Here is a 19315-nt window from a genome sequence, read left to right as displayed (position 1 = left end):
AGCAAACTTGGTCCGAAAAATTTGCAGTACGAAAAAATTGTAAAGTTTGGCTTTTTATATCTCTGGAATTAAAGGTGTGATAAACGTGAAACTTTGCACACAACAACTTATCAACACAAGGTTTTCGAATATAAAATTTCATTCTCCTAATATTTTCCATTAGTTCACAAATTGAGTGTAAAGTTGATGATTTTTGCAAAAACGCCAAAAATAGGGTATTTTTAGCCCACTTTTACAAAAAAAATACCTTCTGGAAACTATTTTTAATCATTTTCATTAGAAAGAGCATGTTTCAAACCCCTTAAAAATGTAGATATTAAAATTTTGGCACGGGTTTTAGCAGACAGCCTGGCGTTGCATTTGCCTGCTCTGGTGGGAGACCACCAAGTTGGATTTGTGCGGGGTAGGCGCTCAACTTTAAATGTCCACAAGATCCTATCTATCGCCCACTGCCAATCCTTTAGAACACCATTGCTTTTGACCAGCCTAGATGCGGAAAAGGCATTTGTTCAGGGTATTGTTCAGGGGTGGGGGACTGGTGCTTTCAAGCAATAGAGACTCTTTACAGAAGACCGACAGCAAGACTATTGGTCAACACAATGAGATCGCCTCCTCTGGAAGTGCAGGTTGGAACAAGACAGGGGTGTCCCCTCTCCCCATTGCTATTTTTGTTATATTTAGAACCCCTTTTGCGAACTGTTCTAGCAGACTCTGATATAGTGGGTGTTACCCTCCCAACACAATCAGTAAAAATCCTGGCCTTTGCAGATGATCTGTTCTTGACACTCACTGCCCCGCAGAGGTCTCTGCCTCATTTGTTGTCAGCCATTGATGAATTTGGGTATTTTTCAGGCTTCTCGCTTAATTTGCAAGTCTATGGCTTTGCCAAACCAAAATGAGATAAAAGAATGCTGGGAGGGAGACTTTCCACTGAAATGGGCACAACACTCAATAACCTACTTGGGAGTACAGATTCCAGTGGACCTAACCCGTTTATACTCTGCAAACATGGAACCGTTAAAAAAAAAAAAAAAAAAGCTAGGGACATCTTGGGAAGTTGGCGGGCCCTTCCACTTTCTCTATTTGGGCGAGTGGCTTTATACAACATGATCCTTTTTCCTATTTACACATATCAAATGTTACCTCTTTATAACATAGGGACGAGCGATGGTTACACAAACAATTAAATCTGTTCATATGGCAAGGAAAAGGGACCTGAATGAATATCTCGAGAGCTCAACTTCCCCGCAACAAGGGAGGACTGGGATTATTAAATCTACGTTTATTTTCCATAGCAAGCTGCTTGAAACACATATCAGACCGGCTCTGGGCTCCATCCTATTTTTCTTGCACCACTGCAGAAACCCGATTATTTGGTCAATTACACTTTGCTTACTGGCTCCATGCGCCAGAGGGACACGTGGAGCCCCTGGGCCCGGTCTCTCAAATCTTCCGCCCATTGAGACAAACCTGGCGTTGGCTGAGTAGATTCTTTAAACAGAGAGGACTCTCCTTTGCTGCCAATAAGAGGTAACCAGGTAGTTCTACAGCAGGTAGTTCTACATTGTCCTTTCAACGCTGGGCCTCCCAGGGGATCCAGTATCTTTACCATGTGCTATCAGAGCAGGGAGAGATTAAGTAATTTGAAGAACTTTGTGAGGAATTCAGATTAGAAAATAAGGATACATTTGCTTATGCACAACTATGCCATTAAGTCATTGCCTAAAAGCTCTTTAACCTCAGATATCTGGGACAAGTATAATGAGATATTGGGCCTAGATGCTCAGCTGAAAGTACCTCTGAAATATTTTCATGCACACCTCAAAGACTCTGTCAAAGCCTTTGATTGCACCAGGGTGACCCAGCAGTGGCGCGAGGAACTGTACACTCACCTTCGGACTGAGCGGGTGGAGGCCAGCTTGATGGCAGTATATAGTCTGACAGAAAATGCAGCTTGGTGGGAGATACAGTATAAATTCAAACTAAGGATCCACATATCACCCCACAGAGCCTTTCATGCCACACTCCGGGACAGTGACCTCTGCCCTAGGTGTGCAGCCGTAGACGCCCACCTGGGACATATGTTTTGGACATGTCCAAGAGTGAAGTTTTTTTGGAGAGATTTGTCGCTGCATGTATCCACCCTATGGCAGGCGTCATGGACTCCCACTCCTACTCAACTATTCCATAGTTTTAACATCCAAGAGCGCGCCCCAGCGAGAATGAAGGCCTTTTTGCAAAGAACAGTGCTTATGGGCAAAAAAAATAATCTTGCAACTGTGGCTAAATCCAGAGAGTCCAACGATTGCACACTGGCGCTCTGCAACGATACATATGTGCTCCCTGGAAAGACGGAGCATCCCCGACTTATCTTCTAAACGAGGAGAGACATTTTGTGCAACATGGGCCCCTTTTGGGGACTCACTTACCCCCACAGCTCGCAGTAGAATTTTGAATTCCTGAAAGGGTCAGGGGAAGGGCAGGGGGGTTGGGGAGGTTGGGAGGGTGGGATCGACACAAGATTTGGAAGGGGGAAGGAGGGGGGGGGAATATATAAATCGCTGTTACTACATTCTCTTGACTTCTTCTAAGAGCTGTTTCTGTTTGCCTATGATGATTTCTTGTTAAGTTGTACATTAAGAATGTTGTAAAATATGTTTAGCGTCAAACATAATTGAGAAAAAAATAAGAGTGTTGGTGTAAACTGTGTGGTATATGGTTTATACTCTTCTATGCATTTCAGAGATTAACTCAAAACAAAGTTTTAAACATTGCTAATCTTTCAAAGCCTTTCAGTATAGCAAAACCTGTACATAGTTCAATAACTGTTAAATCTTTTGGATTAAAAAAAAAAGATAGCAAACATTACAAAATACCACTGCCCATCTGGTTTAAGGAACAAAAAAAAATATATATATGGCAAAGTTGCCCCTTTAATGCTCACTTTATCTTTGACTTCTTATGGAGGCCCACTCAGTATTTAAGTTACGGTCATTTGTTTTTTTGAACACAGGTTAGCACCAGATTATATGGAACATTTATCAGAATTTTCTACTTCTATGAAGTGCTTACAAAACCGAAGTTACTTGACTCTAAATCAGTGCTTCTCAACCCAGTCCTTGAGGCACATCTAGTCCCATCAGGTTTTTGGGATATCCAAAGTGAATATGTATGAGATAGACTTACATACCAAGGAGGCTATGCAAGCAAATCTCTCATGCATATTCATTGTGAATATCCTGAAAACCTGTTGGGACTAGGTGTGCCTCAAAGACTGGGTTAAGAAGCACTGCCCTAACATTTTCCATCTGTGAAACAATTTAAGAAAAGAAAAAAAAAAACATTCTTTAACATTTACCTACCAGGCTGCCATTAGCTGGAACTCACTTCCAAAAGAAGTTAACCAGGGAAACAAATTATATGATATTTTGAAACAAGTTAAAAAGTTCTCTCTCTCATATATTTTCATGAACTGATTACCAGATGTATTACCTCGGCTGTCTGTAAATCTGAGGGATCCTTTTACTAAAGGTGTGATAAATACAACATCCATTATATTTCTATAGGCATCTTATCATTTAGCATGAGCTGTCTGTTACTACATATTAGTAAAAGGACCCCTTAGTGTTTATACTAGCTCTTATTATTGTACCGCGCATTGAACCAATTCATTTGGGTAACAGCAGTATATATGAACTGCTATTGTACTGTATTACTGAGAAAACATCTTTGAAAATGTGAAAAACTCCAGAAGGAAGCCCTTTCAGCAGAAAAAAAAAAAAGATAGAAGCCTCAAAACAATGGCCTTATGCATGTGCATGATCAGTTCCTCACACTGTTCTAAATAACCGCCAGAACAGCGCAGGAATTAACTCCCCAGTGATCAGCGCTAATAACACATGTTATTAGTGCTGATCACAGGGGGACTTCTGCGGGAAAATTGTGTCTGGGCATGAGCTCACGCACAATCTTTCCACAGAAGTTTGACAGGCCTGGGCTGTCCAAAAAAAAAAAAGCCCAGATCTGTCAAACCTGAAGCCTGGTGAACCTCCAAACCCCCCTACCCAGTCCCCCAAACACAAAAGGGGCTGGAGGTCCAGTGGACCTCCGGGCCCCCCCCCAACCCCCAAATAAACATAAGCCCCCCCCCCCCACACCACATTTCCAAAACACCTTGTGGTACAGTGAGGCCCTTAACACACCTGCCTGATAAGCACACTTGCCAGCTCTGGAAACAGTATGCCAGTAAAAGCAGGCACTAATCTGGCGCTAATAGCCTCTAGCGCCCATGTTTACTTCTGATCATCAGCACCTTAGGACACCTTTTACAAAGCCACAGTACTGATTCTCAAGCGGAAAATGTGACGACGCCTATAGGAATTGAATGGGTTTCATCTCATTTACAGCACTGGGAATCACTACCACTGCTTTGCCAAAGAAACTCAACTCTTAAGCAAGGACTGAATAAATACAATCTGACTTTTTAATAGCAGATATGAGAAGAATCCTTGGCAAGCCACAGACATTCTATATTTTTTGGTGGGGGAAGGCAAACAGAGGTAATATGTACTATTTGCTGTGACCTCTGAGATAACCAAGTATGCTTACAGAGAACTATGCTACAAGTAACTTATTGCAACCTGTACTGTAACAAAAAGACTAAATACATAATCCTTTCACACACGTCATTATTGACCTTGCAACACACCCACTTTAAAAACATCTAAAAAAGGCATACTGTTTTGTTTACATGTGTACACTGACTATCCTCAAAACAAAGCCGCTGTTCTAGTTTTTCATTATCATCAAAGATATTACAATCATGTAATAGGAAAATACTCTCAACACCTATCATATGCCTAATACTGAAAAAAAAAATAACAGTAATAGGGAAAAGAAAAAGAGAAAAAAACCTTGCCTGGTTACCTAATGCATAATTGAAAATCTACTTAAGATTTAAAATCTGAGCCCTCTATTATTAAACTTAATGAAAATTATGCCTGTTGCTGCAAATGGAATAATTTTAGAAATAAAATCTGCTTGGCACCCCATCTGGTCCACTGGCGATTTATTATTGAGAATAAAGGGTAAATTCCACTCTCACAGCGCCACACGACGTACTGCAGACCACGGGCCAAGGGCACTGACACCGCTCATTAACACCGCTCACCTCTTTTCGAACCAGTAAACACAACAGACAAGCATGGACCACCCAGCCTAGTTGCGTTATTCACATACCCCTAAAACACCCCAAGTCCAGAATCAAAGTTACAAAGTAACTATATATATGTAAAGGCACTCGTACTGTCTACGCCTGTGGGACGGTGGTCGGTGCAGAGCGCCAGCGCCGAGCCGTTGCTTCTTAGTGAGAATCCTAATAACTGACTTTTAAAATCACGCTTGAAGTTGACAGCCTAAGGCAACCAAAAAGAAAAGTATATTAAAAAAAAAAACAGAAGGTGCTGAGAAGAAGTCAGCAAAAACACCCAACTCCTCTTTCTCACTATTACGCTTACCCCCAACCCAGCTCTTAGCAGCATCCTTGAAGAGACATATTTTTTTTGCTAATAACGAAAGGCTGCCATCCCCCGTATACTTCTACAAGCTTATGTTTTGCACTGCCACTCCCTGTCAGTTTTGATAGGCTGTGAAAAGGGTAATAAAAATAACGCATTCGTTTAGGGGGACCCGGACCAGTAATTATTTGGATCGGAGATTAATACATAATTGCATCCCTTTCAGAATATATAGACAACCCGCAACTAAAGGCACAGGGCAATATAACCAGCGCCCGGCCGGCCAACCGACCGGCCCTGCCCGAACACAAGACCCCACTGCTTACCTGACAAAAGGCGTAAAGCTCTGGTACGCGCTTCCCCTCCGAGAAGAGGGAGGCCGAAAGAATGCCATTTATTTGTATTATTATTTTTCTGTCCTAGCCCTGTACCTCCTGCAGCTGTGGCTAGAAGAGTAGAAGGCAGAGGCGGTGGCTTTGACTTTCTCTGTTCATTCAACACAGAAAAGACACCATCACGGATGGCAACCGAAAGTACCATCTAGCCTAGGTAAGCAATGGTTGTGCACCATTTGCGCCACACAGAACAACGAGAATATATATTTTTAAACTATTTTCGCTAGTAAAATAGTTTAATACACGACTGAAAAGGTCAGTATTTTGCTGCAGAAGTTGATGTTCGACATTGGTGATTGTTTTACGGAGCCGGTCGTTCCCCCTCCTTCAGTGAGTTTAGTGGAAGCGTCTCGTCCGGGTGGGAGGAGCGAGCTGGGTCGAAGCTCTCTGGGACAGCTGGGCTGGGCGTTTGCGACGGGAAACGAGGGAGGGGAAAGAGACAACAGGGTTCTAGAGTAACAACGAAATTGGGTTACACACTGTAAAGCCGTAACTTGGGGATAGGAATGAGGGATAGCAAGCACAATCCCAGTACGCTCGCGACCTGTGTAACCGTAGGGATGCTAAACCGTTATTTCTAAGGAACGTTAACCTTCTCGTCCCGAATTCAAACCGTTTTTTTAATCCATTTACAAGGGAGTGCGCGCCCACGGTCGACGGCGCTTATCTGTTGTGCTGTTACTGTACGTCAGGTGCACGCGCTGCGCGCTCCTGAGTCCTGGCCGCTTTCGCTTTTACAGATGTTGTGCCGGTGTTCAGTAGATTTACTAGGGGGGAGGGTCTTTTTTTATTGTTTTAAATAACGCTGTTGCATGCGTTTGAACACGACATGACTCACGAGAGAATTAGCGATAATAGCTTTCCGAATTTGTCAGAAATTGCAAGGGGAAGGGATTCGGCTAAAACTTGGATCCTTTTTCGACCCCGCGGATCTAAACCGCAAGCCTAGGAACTAAAAACAAATATGCTTTTTTGCAGAATTGCATAAATTAACCCTAGAACGCATGACGTTAAAAATATACATATTAACGTCATGGGGGCCTTTTAGGCCCCCATGCACATAATGTAGAAAAACACACTTAAATAACTTTCACAAGTTTATTTCAAAATTGCTCAATAAAATATGAATAGTGGACAACATTTTAATTATAATTTTTCACAGAAAACACCAAAAAATCTTTTTTTTCCCAAATTTCACGCAAAGACATGAAAACACACAAAAATGCATAGAAATCTATAGCAAACTAGCTGCAGCTACATTTTTATTCTAACTTTCTTTTCTATTATATTAGTCTTCCAAACAATTCTGACATGTTATTTTTTCAGAAGAGTGTTCTTTGCAAACAGTTTCCTTACAAGTGGAACAATATCGCTCAGTTTTCCTCTCTATGTTTCTTGGACACATGAAACAACGCTTTCGTTTTCTTTCTCCTGGCTCTGGAGTAATCTGAAACTGTACGCCACACCGTTTCATTGCTTCTTTAGTTTTCTTTGGCAAGCATTTCAAGTCGCTTAGCTCTATCATGTGAGGTATTACAAGTTCATGACAAAGGTCCTTCAAGAATAAGTGTCTCCTGTCCTTCCTCTGTGCATGAAATTCAGGATGAGTTTCTGTATAAATAATGAATGAATTTAGGGCTGCTACATCAAGCATATTTGAAAATAGTACTACAGGCCATCGTTTTGTTTGCCTCTTACACGAATATTCTCCCACCATCTCATCCATTTTATCTACACCTCCTTTTGTTGCATTGTAATGCAGGATGATTTCTGGTTTCAATTTTTGGTTATTGCTGTCAACACTGCAATCGTGATGCATGGTACTGAGTAAAATTACAGATTTCTCCTTCTTTGCCTTGTAAGATACCAAAGTCGCTTTGTTATTGAATCCAAAGACACTCTCATAAAGTGCTCGCTGACGATTGTGTTTGAGTGCTGCTGGAATTTCTCGTCTGTTTTGCTTTATAGTACCAACAAGTGTAATAGCTTTTGCAAGCAGAAAATTGCCTAGTTCAACATTGGTGAAATAATTGTCCATGGTGATGTTTCTACCTGAATTGAATATTGGAACAGCAAGAGTTTTGACTATTTCAGACCCCAGATCCTTCTGTACTGGTGCACCAACCTCTTTGCCACAGTAGATTACGCCATTTATGCCATAATAATTTGCAGAATCACACATCCAGAAGATTTTTATACCGTACTTGGCTGGCTTGCTGGGCATGTATTGTATGAATTTGCAGCGTCCTCTGAATGGTACAAGTTGCTCATCTACAGTAACATTAGTACTAGGATTGTAAAGTTTTGTGCAATTTTTGATAAATATGTTCCAGATATAACTGATAGGGGCTAATTTGTCTGTTTCAAACCTCGCTGCACGAGTTCGCTTATCATCAAAGCGAATGATCCTTCTAATTTCCTCATATCTGCCCACTGACATTGTCGCCTTATAGTGTGGATCAGAAAGTGGGTCCAGAAATAATTCTCGTATTGGGACATCATACGATTTTTGACTCCCTGCCAGCAGGAAAAGTCCAATATATGCATAAAGTTCCTCTTTTGAGATATTTTTCCAGGACTTATTTTTTGCTGAAGCGATACGTCTTCCTTCTAGGTTTGAACATAATAGGACCTCTTCTGCAATATTGTCAGAAAAATAAGTACAGAATACATCTTTAGGGGTAAAGTAACTGGGACTTCCCACAGCTCCTTGAGCCTGTCTCACAATATTGTGTATTGGAGTACGTCCGACTAATGTAGGATTACTGTCCCAAAAAACATTTGTTTTGGATGTTCTACTTATCACTTCTTGAGGATCCACTAGATTCACTTCTTCATCATCAGAAGAATCACTGGATGAGGATGTTTGATTAGCTGGTGGCAGATATTCTTCATCAGACAAAGATAGTTCACTTTCATCATCGCTTTGAAACATAATCGCTTCAATCTCTTGGTCAGTCAGACACTTGGAGGAAGACTGTGCCATTGCTGACTAGATGTTAGAAAATGAAACAGATTTCCTCTCAACAGCTTATCTTATCACAGGTCCTTCAGCAATTAGCTCACAGTGTATACTGTCCTCAGTGTTCAGAGGACCTGAGGTGATGTCATGGCCTTATCACTCCCTCCAAAAATCACATGACATCCTCACATGTTATTATCCACACCCTGGCCCCTCCACCAGCATTACTGAGTACAAATAAAGTAACTTGAGACACAAACACTTCTGAGAACATGATAAAAACAGCGGGGGCCTAAAAGGCCCCCAATTCGTACAGATGTAGTTTTCACCAAACAAGCATTGTTACACCATAATGCCTATGAAAACAAATTATATGAACAACTGGATATTATCAACAATGACATACTTGAGTAATACCTTGAGTTTCAAAATTCTAACTAAAGTAATTTTGCAGATAATAGCAAAAATGTAAGCATGGGGGCCTAAAAGGCCCCCAATATGCGTTCTAGGGTTAATTTTTTGTTTTTTATGTTGTTGGGGTGGATTTCTTACGTTTTGCTAATTTGAAGTATACTCGTGTAAGTAAATGTACACTGAACAAACACTGGTAGTAATAACCTAGTAGCGCAGAAATGTCAAGTAGTAGTAGTAGTAGTTTACGACTGAGACACGGTCGGACGGCTCAAGGTAATCTGCTGCCTCAAATGCGAAACGAACTGACGATGCCCCCACCGCACCTTAAGGACGGGTCTTCAGTAAAGGAGTAGGAAAGTCCCTTGCACAGAGTCCTCTAGTCAGGTGGTTACGCCTAGAAAAAAGGTTATCAGTAGAAATCAAACAAAATAAAACATGGAAAAGAAAATAAGATGATAGCTTTTTTATTGGATATAACTTAATACATTTCTTGATTAGCTTTCGAAGGTTGCCCTTCTTCGTCAGATCGGAAATAAGCAAATGTGGTAGCAGATAGTATATATACGAGAAATGCTTTGACAGTCTGACAGAGTGGGAGGGTGGGGGTATGCATGGGGACATCAAAGCATTTCATTGATATTCTAACAGGATGGGTGTTGGTAGGTGAGAGGAGGGTAATAAACAGAGAAATACAGCTATATGGTTTATAATGGGTTAGAAAACCCAGATCCTTATTAAGTCCTGTTTGTTGGGTGTCAAAATATTCAATCATTCTTATTTCTATTGATAGCCTTTAAGAGTGGACTAACTCGGCTACCATACCTCTCTGCCAAGAAAAAAGAAAGCTACTTCCTAGACTATATAGTTAAACAACCCCAAAAAAAATTAGTTTACAGCACTGTTTACATGCAGCAAAACTGTAGCAGTATAATTTTGTAGCCTGGCACTGTAATATAAAACATATTGACTTTGGTGTTAAATGTAAAAAACAAAGGATATGCAAGGTGCTTCCACAATAAAGTGCAGATGATCAAAAGCCCCAGGCTGTTCCAAACAGCTATCTAAAATTAGGGCTGAAACAACGTGGAGCAATAACGTCCCTATGAGCTAATAGCATGCAAATTTATGCACCCTATTAGCTCTGATCATAGCGGTAGTTCTGTGGGAGGACTGTGCTTGGGCATACGCCCAAGGCACAGTTCACCTGCAGAAGTTGTTTGAGAGGTCCAGGCCAGGGGTGTAGCCAGACCGGCGGGAGGGGTGTCCAGAGCCCGAGGTGAGGGGGCACATTTTAGCCCCTCCGGCGCAGCCGTCCCCTTTGACCCCCCCCCCCCCCACACACGTTTGCTGGCGGGGGTCCCCAACCCCCGCCAGCCGAAGTCCCCCTCAGCACCGGTCTGTGAGTCTGGCGCGTTCGCTGATCTGGATTCTGTTTCTGTGAGTCCTGATGTCCTGCATGCTCGTATGTGCAGGACATCAGGACTCACAGAAATAATCCAGATCAGCAACGCGTTGAAGATGACTTCGGCTGGGGGGGTTGGGGACCCCCGCCAGCAAAGGTACCTGGCGGCGGGAGGGGTGTTGAATTTAGCGGGGGAGGGTCAGCGGTGGGGGGGGGTGAAAGCAGGGGGGTCAGGGCTAAATCTGCATGGGCCCTTGCCCCCACCTAGCTACGCCCCTGGTCCAGGCTGTCAAAATAAAAACCTGGACCTGTCAAACATTCCAAAGGGCTGAAGGTGAACCTCCAGACCCCCCCCCCAGAAGAGCCCAATGTGTTGCGACCCCAACCTCCCCCATGACAGAACAGCCTGACTCGACCCCCCCCCCCCCAGCAGAAGAGCCCAACAGAATAGAGGGCTGGACCTCTAGCCCTCCCCTGGTAGTCTAGCGACCCACCAACCCCCCCCCCCCCCCATACCTCTAATGATGGACAAGGGAGTAGCACTCCCTTCTCCTTCCAGCGCCATCTCCAAAATGGCAGCACAGTGCATCCTAGGATGTGCTGGGTGGGACTTCCCTATCATATAAGGAGGAGGTACATGGACGTAGTTTGCGGGGGCAAGGGGGCATTGCCCCCCCCCCAAATTCAGGGCCGGCATGGCACAACACAGCAGGCAGCTCTCGGATGGTCCCTCCTTCCTGCCCTCAGCTCCCCAACCGACAGCCCTCCTCGCCGTTCCCCCCCCCCCCCTGCGCGTTTAACCCTTTTACTTTCAGTCGCAGCGACGGCAGTGAACACAACACAGTGGGCTCGCCTCCAGCTTCTCCCTTCCCTCACACAGTGTCCCGCCCTCGCGGAAACAGGAAATATATCATCGCAGAAGGCGGGACACTGTGTGAGGGCACGGAGAAGCTGGATATGGATGGGGAAATTGCTGAATTTAAGGGCTGGATCGGAACACTTTGAGGGCAGATGCTGAAACTGGAGGAAGGATAGGGACAGGACTACAGATGCATAAGGATGCATAAGGACACAGGAGGATGGTGGACATGGTGTAGGGCTTACTGCAGGAGCAACACCCTAGTTTGGCGCACTGCCCGCTGAGTATTGGAGAAGAATACAGATGTCCCTATTTTGCATGCTATTAGTGTTCAGAGTCGGTAAGCATGTTGTTACACATGCTGGCTGGCTGTGATCCTGGGGCACAGGTAACTGTATGCTAGTCCGGCACTAATGGCCTCTAGTGCCCTCATTTGCATTTGATCATCTGCCCCTAAGGGGCTGAGATATAGAACTCCAGCGCTGTAAAAAAACAGCACAGGAAAAACACCGGCTCATTTACAGGTCGGAATTACCACCCAATGCTCAACACTAACAGCACGCAAATTATATGCACACTGTTGTGCATCGGTTGGTATAGGGGTCAGAGGAAGGGACTGGGGGGGGGATAGAAGGGAATCCTGCTAGGGCTCTTAGTGGCCACCAGGGGGTGCAACCCAACCCAGAGCCCTCCAGGACAGCTCAGGTTGAAGGGGGGGGGTCCACCAGACCACCATAGAGATTTTTTTATGGGGGAGAGGGAGGTCCACTGGACCACCAGGAATGGGGTCGGGAAGGGATCTGCTGGACCACCAGGGATAACTAAAAGTTTTGGGGGGAATCTAGGGGTTCATGCACTGAACTCCTGCCTTATGGGGGGCATATAAGGACAGGTCCAGACGTGTTGGAAAATTTTGCACGTTAAAGGTAGGCGCTCAGTGCACTGAAATGCAGTGTATTGCTTGGAATGCTCATTTTAATATTGATGAGCTTGTTGTAATACATTTGCATATGGTTGTTAGTAGCTGCTATGGGGAATGATAAAAGAGAGCCCAGAACGAACCCCTTTGTGCATTAGATGCTAAATAACATTTGCTTTAGACAGGCTACAACCTGTCTAAAGCAAACATTGCAAGCACGGTAAGCTTTCTGCATTGGGTCCTAAGGAGCAAAAAGAAAAACTGAGAACCACAGTGCAGTTTATAACACTTTGATCTCTATTTTAAAAGCATCTCTATGCTTAAATAGCAATTTTAGAAAGCTGCTATTTAGATCTTGAGATCCACACTCCACATCAGAGACTTCAAAGGAGTGTGGTTTGGGTAGGGAAAATAATCTGCACATGTATTCCTTTGCATAAAGAGGGAAACAAGTCTGGGAAAATGAGAAAATATGGAGGGTTTTACACCAACTCTGGGTAAGGTTACCAGATGTTTGGTTTGCAAATCTGGGACACTTGGCAGGGCAGGGTGGGGTCAGGTGGGACCTTGCTATGGCAACTTTTCCACCATAAAAATTATCATCTACTAAAAATAAATATTTTATCCCTTTTATATTCTAAACATACTTTCTTTAAGTTGCTTAACACAAAATATTTAGGGCCTAATACCAAATCTTACGTCCCATATACAGGAGAATTAATTATTTATTTATTATTATATTTGTATCCCACGCTTTCCCACTCAAAGCAGGTTCAATGTGGCTTACATAGTAATAGGAATTATGCAATGAAAACGCCAAGTCAACTGACAAAATTCAACTGTTCAACATGTAAACATTATCTGAGACATAGGGGATTATTTTCAAAGCATATAGACTTACAAAGATATGGGGCTCATTTTCAAAAAAGAAAAATGTCCAATAATGACACAAAAGACAAATGGATGTATTTCTTGCTGAAAAACATCTAAAGTGTATAATGCAACAGCCAGATGCACAAAGGTCCTGGTAAAGAATCGCTCTGTATTTCCACCGTGTTAAAAATTACCGATTTACAGAGGGATTTACAAAGTGAATTGCATGCAAATGAGCTGGTTGCTACTTTTATGATCAGCTCATTTGCATGTGATAGGGATGAACCCAGTCGGCGAGCTGAGCATGCACAGAACAGCAAATCGATAAGCGTGACTGCGTATATGAAAGCCGGTGTAGCTTCTTTTTTCCCTTTTAATTTCTTATGTGAGGGTAGGGTTGCACATGGCAAATTGTTTTCCCTCATCTCCCTCAGCAGGCGGCTTGGAACTACCCATCCACTTCTGACTGGCTATTAACATGAATGAGCCAGTCAGACTACGTGTCTGCAGCCCTGGGCCAATGAGCTGCAGACACATAGAAATTTAAAACTTAGTAAGGAGCAATATAAGTTTCAGAGTGTGTCAGTGCTGCTGTCTCTTGCTGGATAAAAGTCTGTATTTCCAGCAATGAGTAATTGGATGTCTCACTCTGTTAAACGTAAATCTTGAGCGCCCTCAGAATCAGTTTTCCCCCTTCCATTGGCAGGAGCTCAAAGTCTAGTTCTAAATAACTTGGAAGTATACTCTTCACTTCCCCTGTCCAGCCCACCACAGAGCCTGCAGTCTGGTTTGCTGTTTGTGAAGGTGTTTTTTTTTTTCTTGACTGGTGAAGGGTGGGTGCCAGTAAGGCTGCTCTAACGCATCTTGTTTCTCCCCGTGAGTCCTTCTCCTCTTGCAGGAGTGGCAGAGGAGGCAACTGTGGAGTACTTGCTATGAAGAACTGTCAGGACTGGCAACTCCAGACCCCCCGTTAAATTTTCAATGGTAAAGATAGGAGCTGCTTGTGTGCATTGTTCGGAAAATGGTTGTGCATCACTTTTCATGCACATTTGTATAGTAATTAGCTTATTATAATATTTTTGCATACAATTTCTGTGAGCTGCTACCATGACAGGAAAAGAGCTGGCAGAACCTTTTTGAGCATGTCTCCATGCTCACTAAACCGGCTAGAACCAGTGTAAAAACCACGTTGCTGGCTCGTTAGGTTTTGTGTGTCTGGGCTCAAATCACTAGTACGTTTAGATCAGAACATCTCCAGAGGAGGCGTGATGTGGGTGTGACATGGGCGGTCTTACAGAATTAATGTCTCCAGCCCATAATAGATAGCAAAATATAGAGAATTAGACCTGATATAAAAGTGTCTATGGTAACAGCAAAGCTGTCTTTAGACCCATTTACAAATTTGTGGAGTTGGAGCGTGGAGGAAGTGATAGTTTGATAGTTTGAGAGTTGCTGAATGATGTGTTACTGTGTATCTGTTTGCCCTAGTCTGAACTTTGTCACCCTTACATTCCCTGACTTGCCTCCTCCGTGTCTCACCTCCTCAACTCCTTGCACACCCCCACTAGCCCTCACCCCAGCCACAACCACACCTTCCTCTGTATCTTTCTCCCTCCCCCCCCAAACACTCAGTATCCTAAAGCCCACACACCTCCCATTATACCCCCTTACCTCATAGGCGGATGCTGGCCTAACTGTTTGGGGAGGCTAAAGGGGGCAGGGTTAGGGGTGGGGCCAGGGGTGGAGCTTAAATCCATAATTGTCTGATAACACGCAGAAAAAATAAATAAATAAAAATAAAAGTCACAATACCTTTTATTAAATTTAGATATTAGATATGTATCATATGTCAAAGAATAAAGTGGTTGCTCAAAGCATATTCTAACCACAATCGCTCAACTGCAAAACACTATGCACAACTTTGTCCAAAAACACACTCAGAACCTTACTGTATATTACAGTATATTACACTGGACAGACCTAATACACCAATATACCACCCGTACGGAAAATGCAGACTGTCAACAATATGAAACAAGGGATCATATCATCACAATTCTCATGTAGAGCCACAAAACACCCTAATTCATGTTTAATGTGGGATAAAATGCCATAAATAAGTAAATAAATATAAACTTTTAATGTTGAGCACCTGATTCTCAAAGTGGACATATTCCAAACACGATAATGAAAATAAAATGATCTTTTCTACCTTTGTTGTCTGGTGACTTTTTCTGATCATGCTGGCCCAGTATCCGTTCTGCTGCTATCTGTCCTCAGTGCAGGTCAGGAAGTCATCCTCCTTAAATATCTCCCTTGCAACCCAGGACACCTCCAGCCAACCCCCCCTGCTTTCCCAGCAGTAAGGTAAACAAACCATAAACCAATTTCTACAACTGCTAGAGGGCTTTCACTGCAGCTCCTGCTGTGAGGATGGAGGTAAATCAACAATTTAATCCCCTCAGAGCAGCTGGACTCCACAGCTGATCCATTCTGCTGCAGCAGGGGGGAGGCTTAGCCTCTCCAAGCCTCTTATACCAGGCGCCTATGCCTTACCTGTTTGGCTTCTGTCTCTCTTTGTTGTTCTGTTTGTCCTGGGTGCTGCTGCTGTATGTGTGAGGACTATTGGTTACTGCTGAGAGAGTGAGTGCTTAGTGGGTGCGGCTTGAGTGTTCGCTGTTGCTGAGAGAGTGATTGCTGTGTGCTGCTGCTGTGTGTGACTGTGTTGTTTGTCAGTGATGGGAGAGTGAGTGATTGCTGTGTACGGACTGTGTGCTAGTGGTGGGAGAGTGAGTGCTGGGTGGTGTGAGTTGGTGATGGGTCTCACTAGGTAGGTAGGTAGGTAGAGGTGTGTACAATGGTGTGTCTGGGGTTACTGGGTTGCACCTAAGATGGTGGGATATGGATGCACTTTATGCAGTGATGGCTTACACCATGGTGGAGGATGAGGAGAGTTTGCACCTCTGTGGCCAGCTCTAACCCTTCCTGCAGTACAGGACCCAAAGGAAAAATCCCATCCCTGTCCACCTGAAAGTCACCGCCTCCCTTGCTTTTCTGGCTACTGGTATCTTCCAGTCTGCCCTAGCTGTGAACACAGGCCTGACTCAGCTCATCATTATCAGTTGCTTCACCCAGTTCCTTTCCTTTTCCTTACCCACAGCTCAGACTACATCACCTTCCCCACTACCCCCCAGGTCCTGCAGAACAACATGACTCATCAGACACCCCCACCCCAGGCACAAGAGACCACCTATAGGAATAGAAAGGCCTTCCACTCTATGAATATGCAGGTTGTATGTGATGCCCAGGGGGAGATTGTGAACATGTGTGACTGATACCCAGGTTCTACCCATTACAGCTGTCCTGTGGCTTGAGCATCTCACTTGCTCTCCTCCTCTCCAACCCTCACAGAAGCAAAACAAAAAACAGCATGAAACCATCAGCGCACAGCCGCCGGCTCCCTTCCTCCTCCCTCTTCAAAACTGGAAGTTACATCCTAATGGAGGAGGAAGGAAGCTGGCAGCGGCCCTGCGCAAGGTTTCATGCTGTCTTTTGTTTTGCCCGCCGAGAGTGTGAGGGTCGCAGCTCGTGGTTCCTTCAGGTTGCTGCAGTACCAGCCCAGGAGGAGGAAGGAAGCCAACAGCAGCACGTGGAAGGCTACAGTCCAAGGAGGTTAGACTGAGAACAGGAGATGTGTGAAGTCAAAAAGGTTGAATTCATGGAGGTTTGCCTCTCTTTCCCCTCCCTCGCGCAGCCATCATCTCTCTACATTCAAAACAAAAGCAAACAGTCCTTTGAGCTGCTGCATCCACGTTGTTGTTCCTTAAAGCGAATGCTACATACCTGTAGAAGGTATTCTCCGAGGACAGCAGGCTGATTGTTCTCACTGATGGGTGACGTCCACGGCAGCCCCTCCAATGGGAACACTTTTCTAGCAAAGTCCTTTGCTAGCCCTCGCGCGCCGATGCGCACCGCGCATGCGCGGCCGTCTTCCCGCCTGAACCGGCTCGTGTTCGTCAGTCCTATATGTAGCAAGACAAAGACAAGGGAAGACACAACTCCAAAGGGGAGGCGGGCGGGTTTGTGAGAACAATCAGCCTGCTGTCCTCGGAGAATACCTTCTACAGGTATGTAGCATTCGCTTTCTCCGAGGACAAGCAGGCTGCTTGTTCTCACTGATGGGGTATCCCTAGCCCCCAGGCTCACTCAAAACAACAAACATGGTCAATTGGGCCTCGCAACGGCGAGGACATAACTGAGATTGACCTAACAACTTATCCAACTAACTGAGAGTGTAGCCTGGAAAAGAATAAACATGGGCCTAGGGGGGTGGAGTTGGATTCTAGACCCCGAACAGATTCTGAAGCACTGACTGCCTGAACCGACTGTCGCGTCGGGTATCCTGCTGCAGGCAGTAATGAGATGTGAATGTGTGGACAGATGACCACGTCGCAGCTTTGCAAATCTCTTCAATAGTGGCTGACTTCAAGTGGGCTACCGACGCTGCCATGGCTCTAACATTATGAGCCGTGACATGACCCTCAAGAGCCAGCCCAGCCTGGGCGTAAGTGAAGGAAATGCAATCTGCTAGCCAGTTGGATATGGTGCGTTTCCCCACAGCCACTCCCCTCCTGTTGGGATCAAAAGAAACAAACAATTGGGCGGACTGTCTGTTGGGCTGTGTCCGCTCCAGATAGAAGGCCAATGCTCTCTTGCAGTCCAATGTGTGCAGCTGACGTTCAGCAGGGCAGGAATGAGGACGGGGAAAGAATGTTGGCAAGACAATTGACTGGTTCAGATGGAACTCCGACACAACCTTTGGCAAGAACTTAGGGTGAGTGCGGAGGACTACTCTGTTATGATGAAATTTGGTGTAAGGGGCCTGGGCTACCAGGGCCTGAAGCTCACTGACTCTACGAGCTGAAGTAACTGCCACCAAGAAAATGACCTTCCAGGTCAAGTACTTCAGATGGCAGGAGTTCAGTGGCTCGAAAGGAGGTTTCATCAGCTGGGTGAGAATGACATTGAGATCCCATGACACTGTAGGAGGTTTGACAGGGGGCTTTGACAAAAGCAAACCTCTCATGAATCGAACAACTAAAGGCTGTCCTGAGATCGGCTTACCTTCCACACGGTAATGGTATGCACTGATTGCACTAAGGTGAACCCTTACAGAGTTGGTCTTGAGACCAGACTCAGACAAGTGCAGAAGGTATTCAAGCAGGGTCTGTGTAGGACAAGAGCGAGGATCTAGGGCCTTGCTGTCACACCAGACGGCAAACCTCCTCCATAGAAAGAAGTAACTCCTCTTAGTGGAATCTTTCCTGGAAGCAAGCAAGATGCGGGAGACACCCTCTGACAGACCCAAAGAGGCAAAGTCTACGCTCTCAACATCCAGGCCGTGAGAGCCAGAGACTGGAGGTTGGGATGCAGAAGCGCCCCTTCGTCCTGTGTGATGAGGGTCGGAAAACACTCCAATCTCCACGGTTCTTCGGAGGACAACTCCAGAAGAAGAGGGAACCAGATCTGACGCGGCCAAAAAGGAGCAATCAGAATCATGGTGCCTCGGTCTTGCTTGAGTTTCAACAAAGTCTTCCCCACCAGAGGTATGGGACGATAAGCATACAGTACACCCTCCCCCCAGTCCAGGAGGAAGGCATCCGATGCCAGTCTGCCGTGGACCTGAAGCCTGGATCAGAACTGAGGGACTTTGTGGTTGGCTCGAGATGCGAAGAGATCTACCAAGGGGGTGCCCCACACCTGGAAGATCTGTCGCACTACACGGGAATTGAGCGACCACTCGTGAGGTTGCATAATCCTGCTCAACCTGTCGGCCAGACTGTTGTTTACGCCTGCCAGATATGTGGCTTGGAGCACCATGCCGTGACGGCGAGCCCAGAGCCACATGCTGACGGCTTCCTGACACAGGGGGCGAGATCCGGTGCCCCCCTGCTTGTTGATGTAATACATGGCAA

General features: G+C 44.9%; 1 protein-coding gene across 1 annotated transcript in view; it reads right to left on the bottom strand.

Moving 5' to 3' along the window:
* The window catches only part of C2H20orf194 (chromosome 2 C20orf194 homolog), a 441211-nt gene extending 435162 nt beyond the window's left edge, over positions 1–6049 (bottom strand). The window contains exon 1 of the mRNA XM_030190991.1: positions 5843–6049. Coding sequence (XP_030046851.1) covers positions 5843–5910 — 68 coding nt within the window. The 5' untranslated portion in view covers positions 5911–6049. The remainder of the gene's footprint in view (positions 1–5842) is intronic.
* Positions 6050–19315: the final 13266 nt, after the last annotated feature.

Source organism: Microcaecilia unicolor, chromosome 2, assembly GCF_901765095.1.
Source record: "Microcaecilia unicolor chromosome 2, aMicUni1.1, whole genome shotgun sequence".
NCBI lineage: Eukaryota > Metazoa > Chordata > Amphibia > Gymnophiona > Siphonopidae > Microcaecilia > Microcaecilia unicolor.
This window is presented reverse-complemented; position numbering and strand designations above follow the sequence as displayed.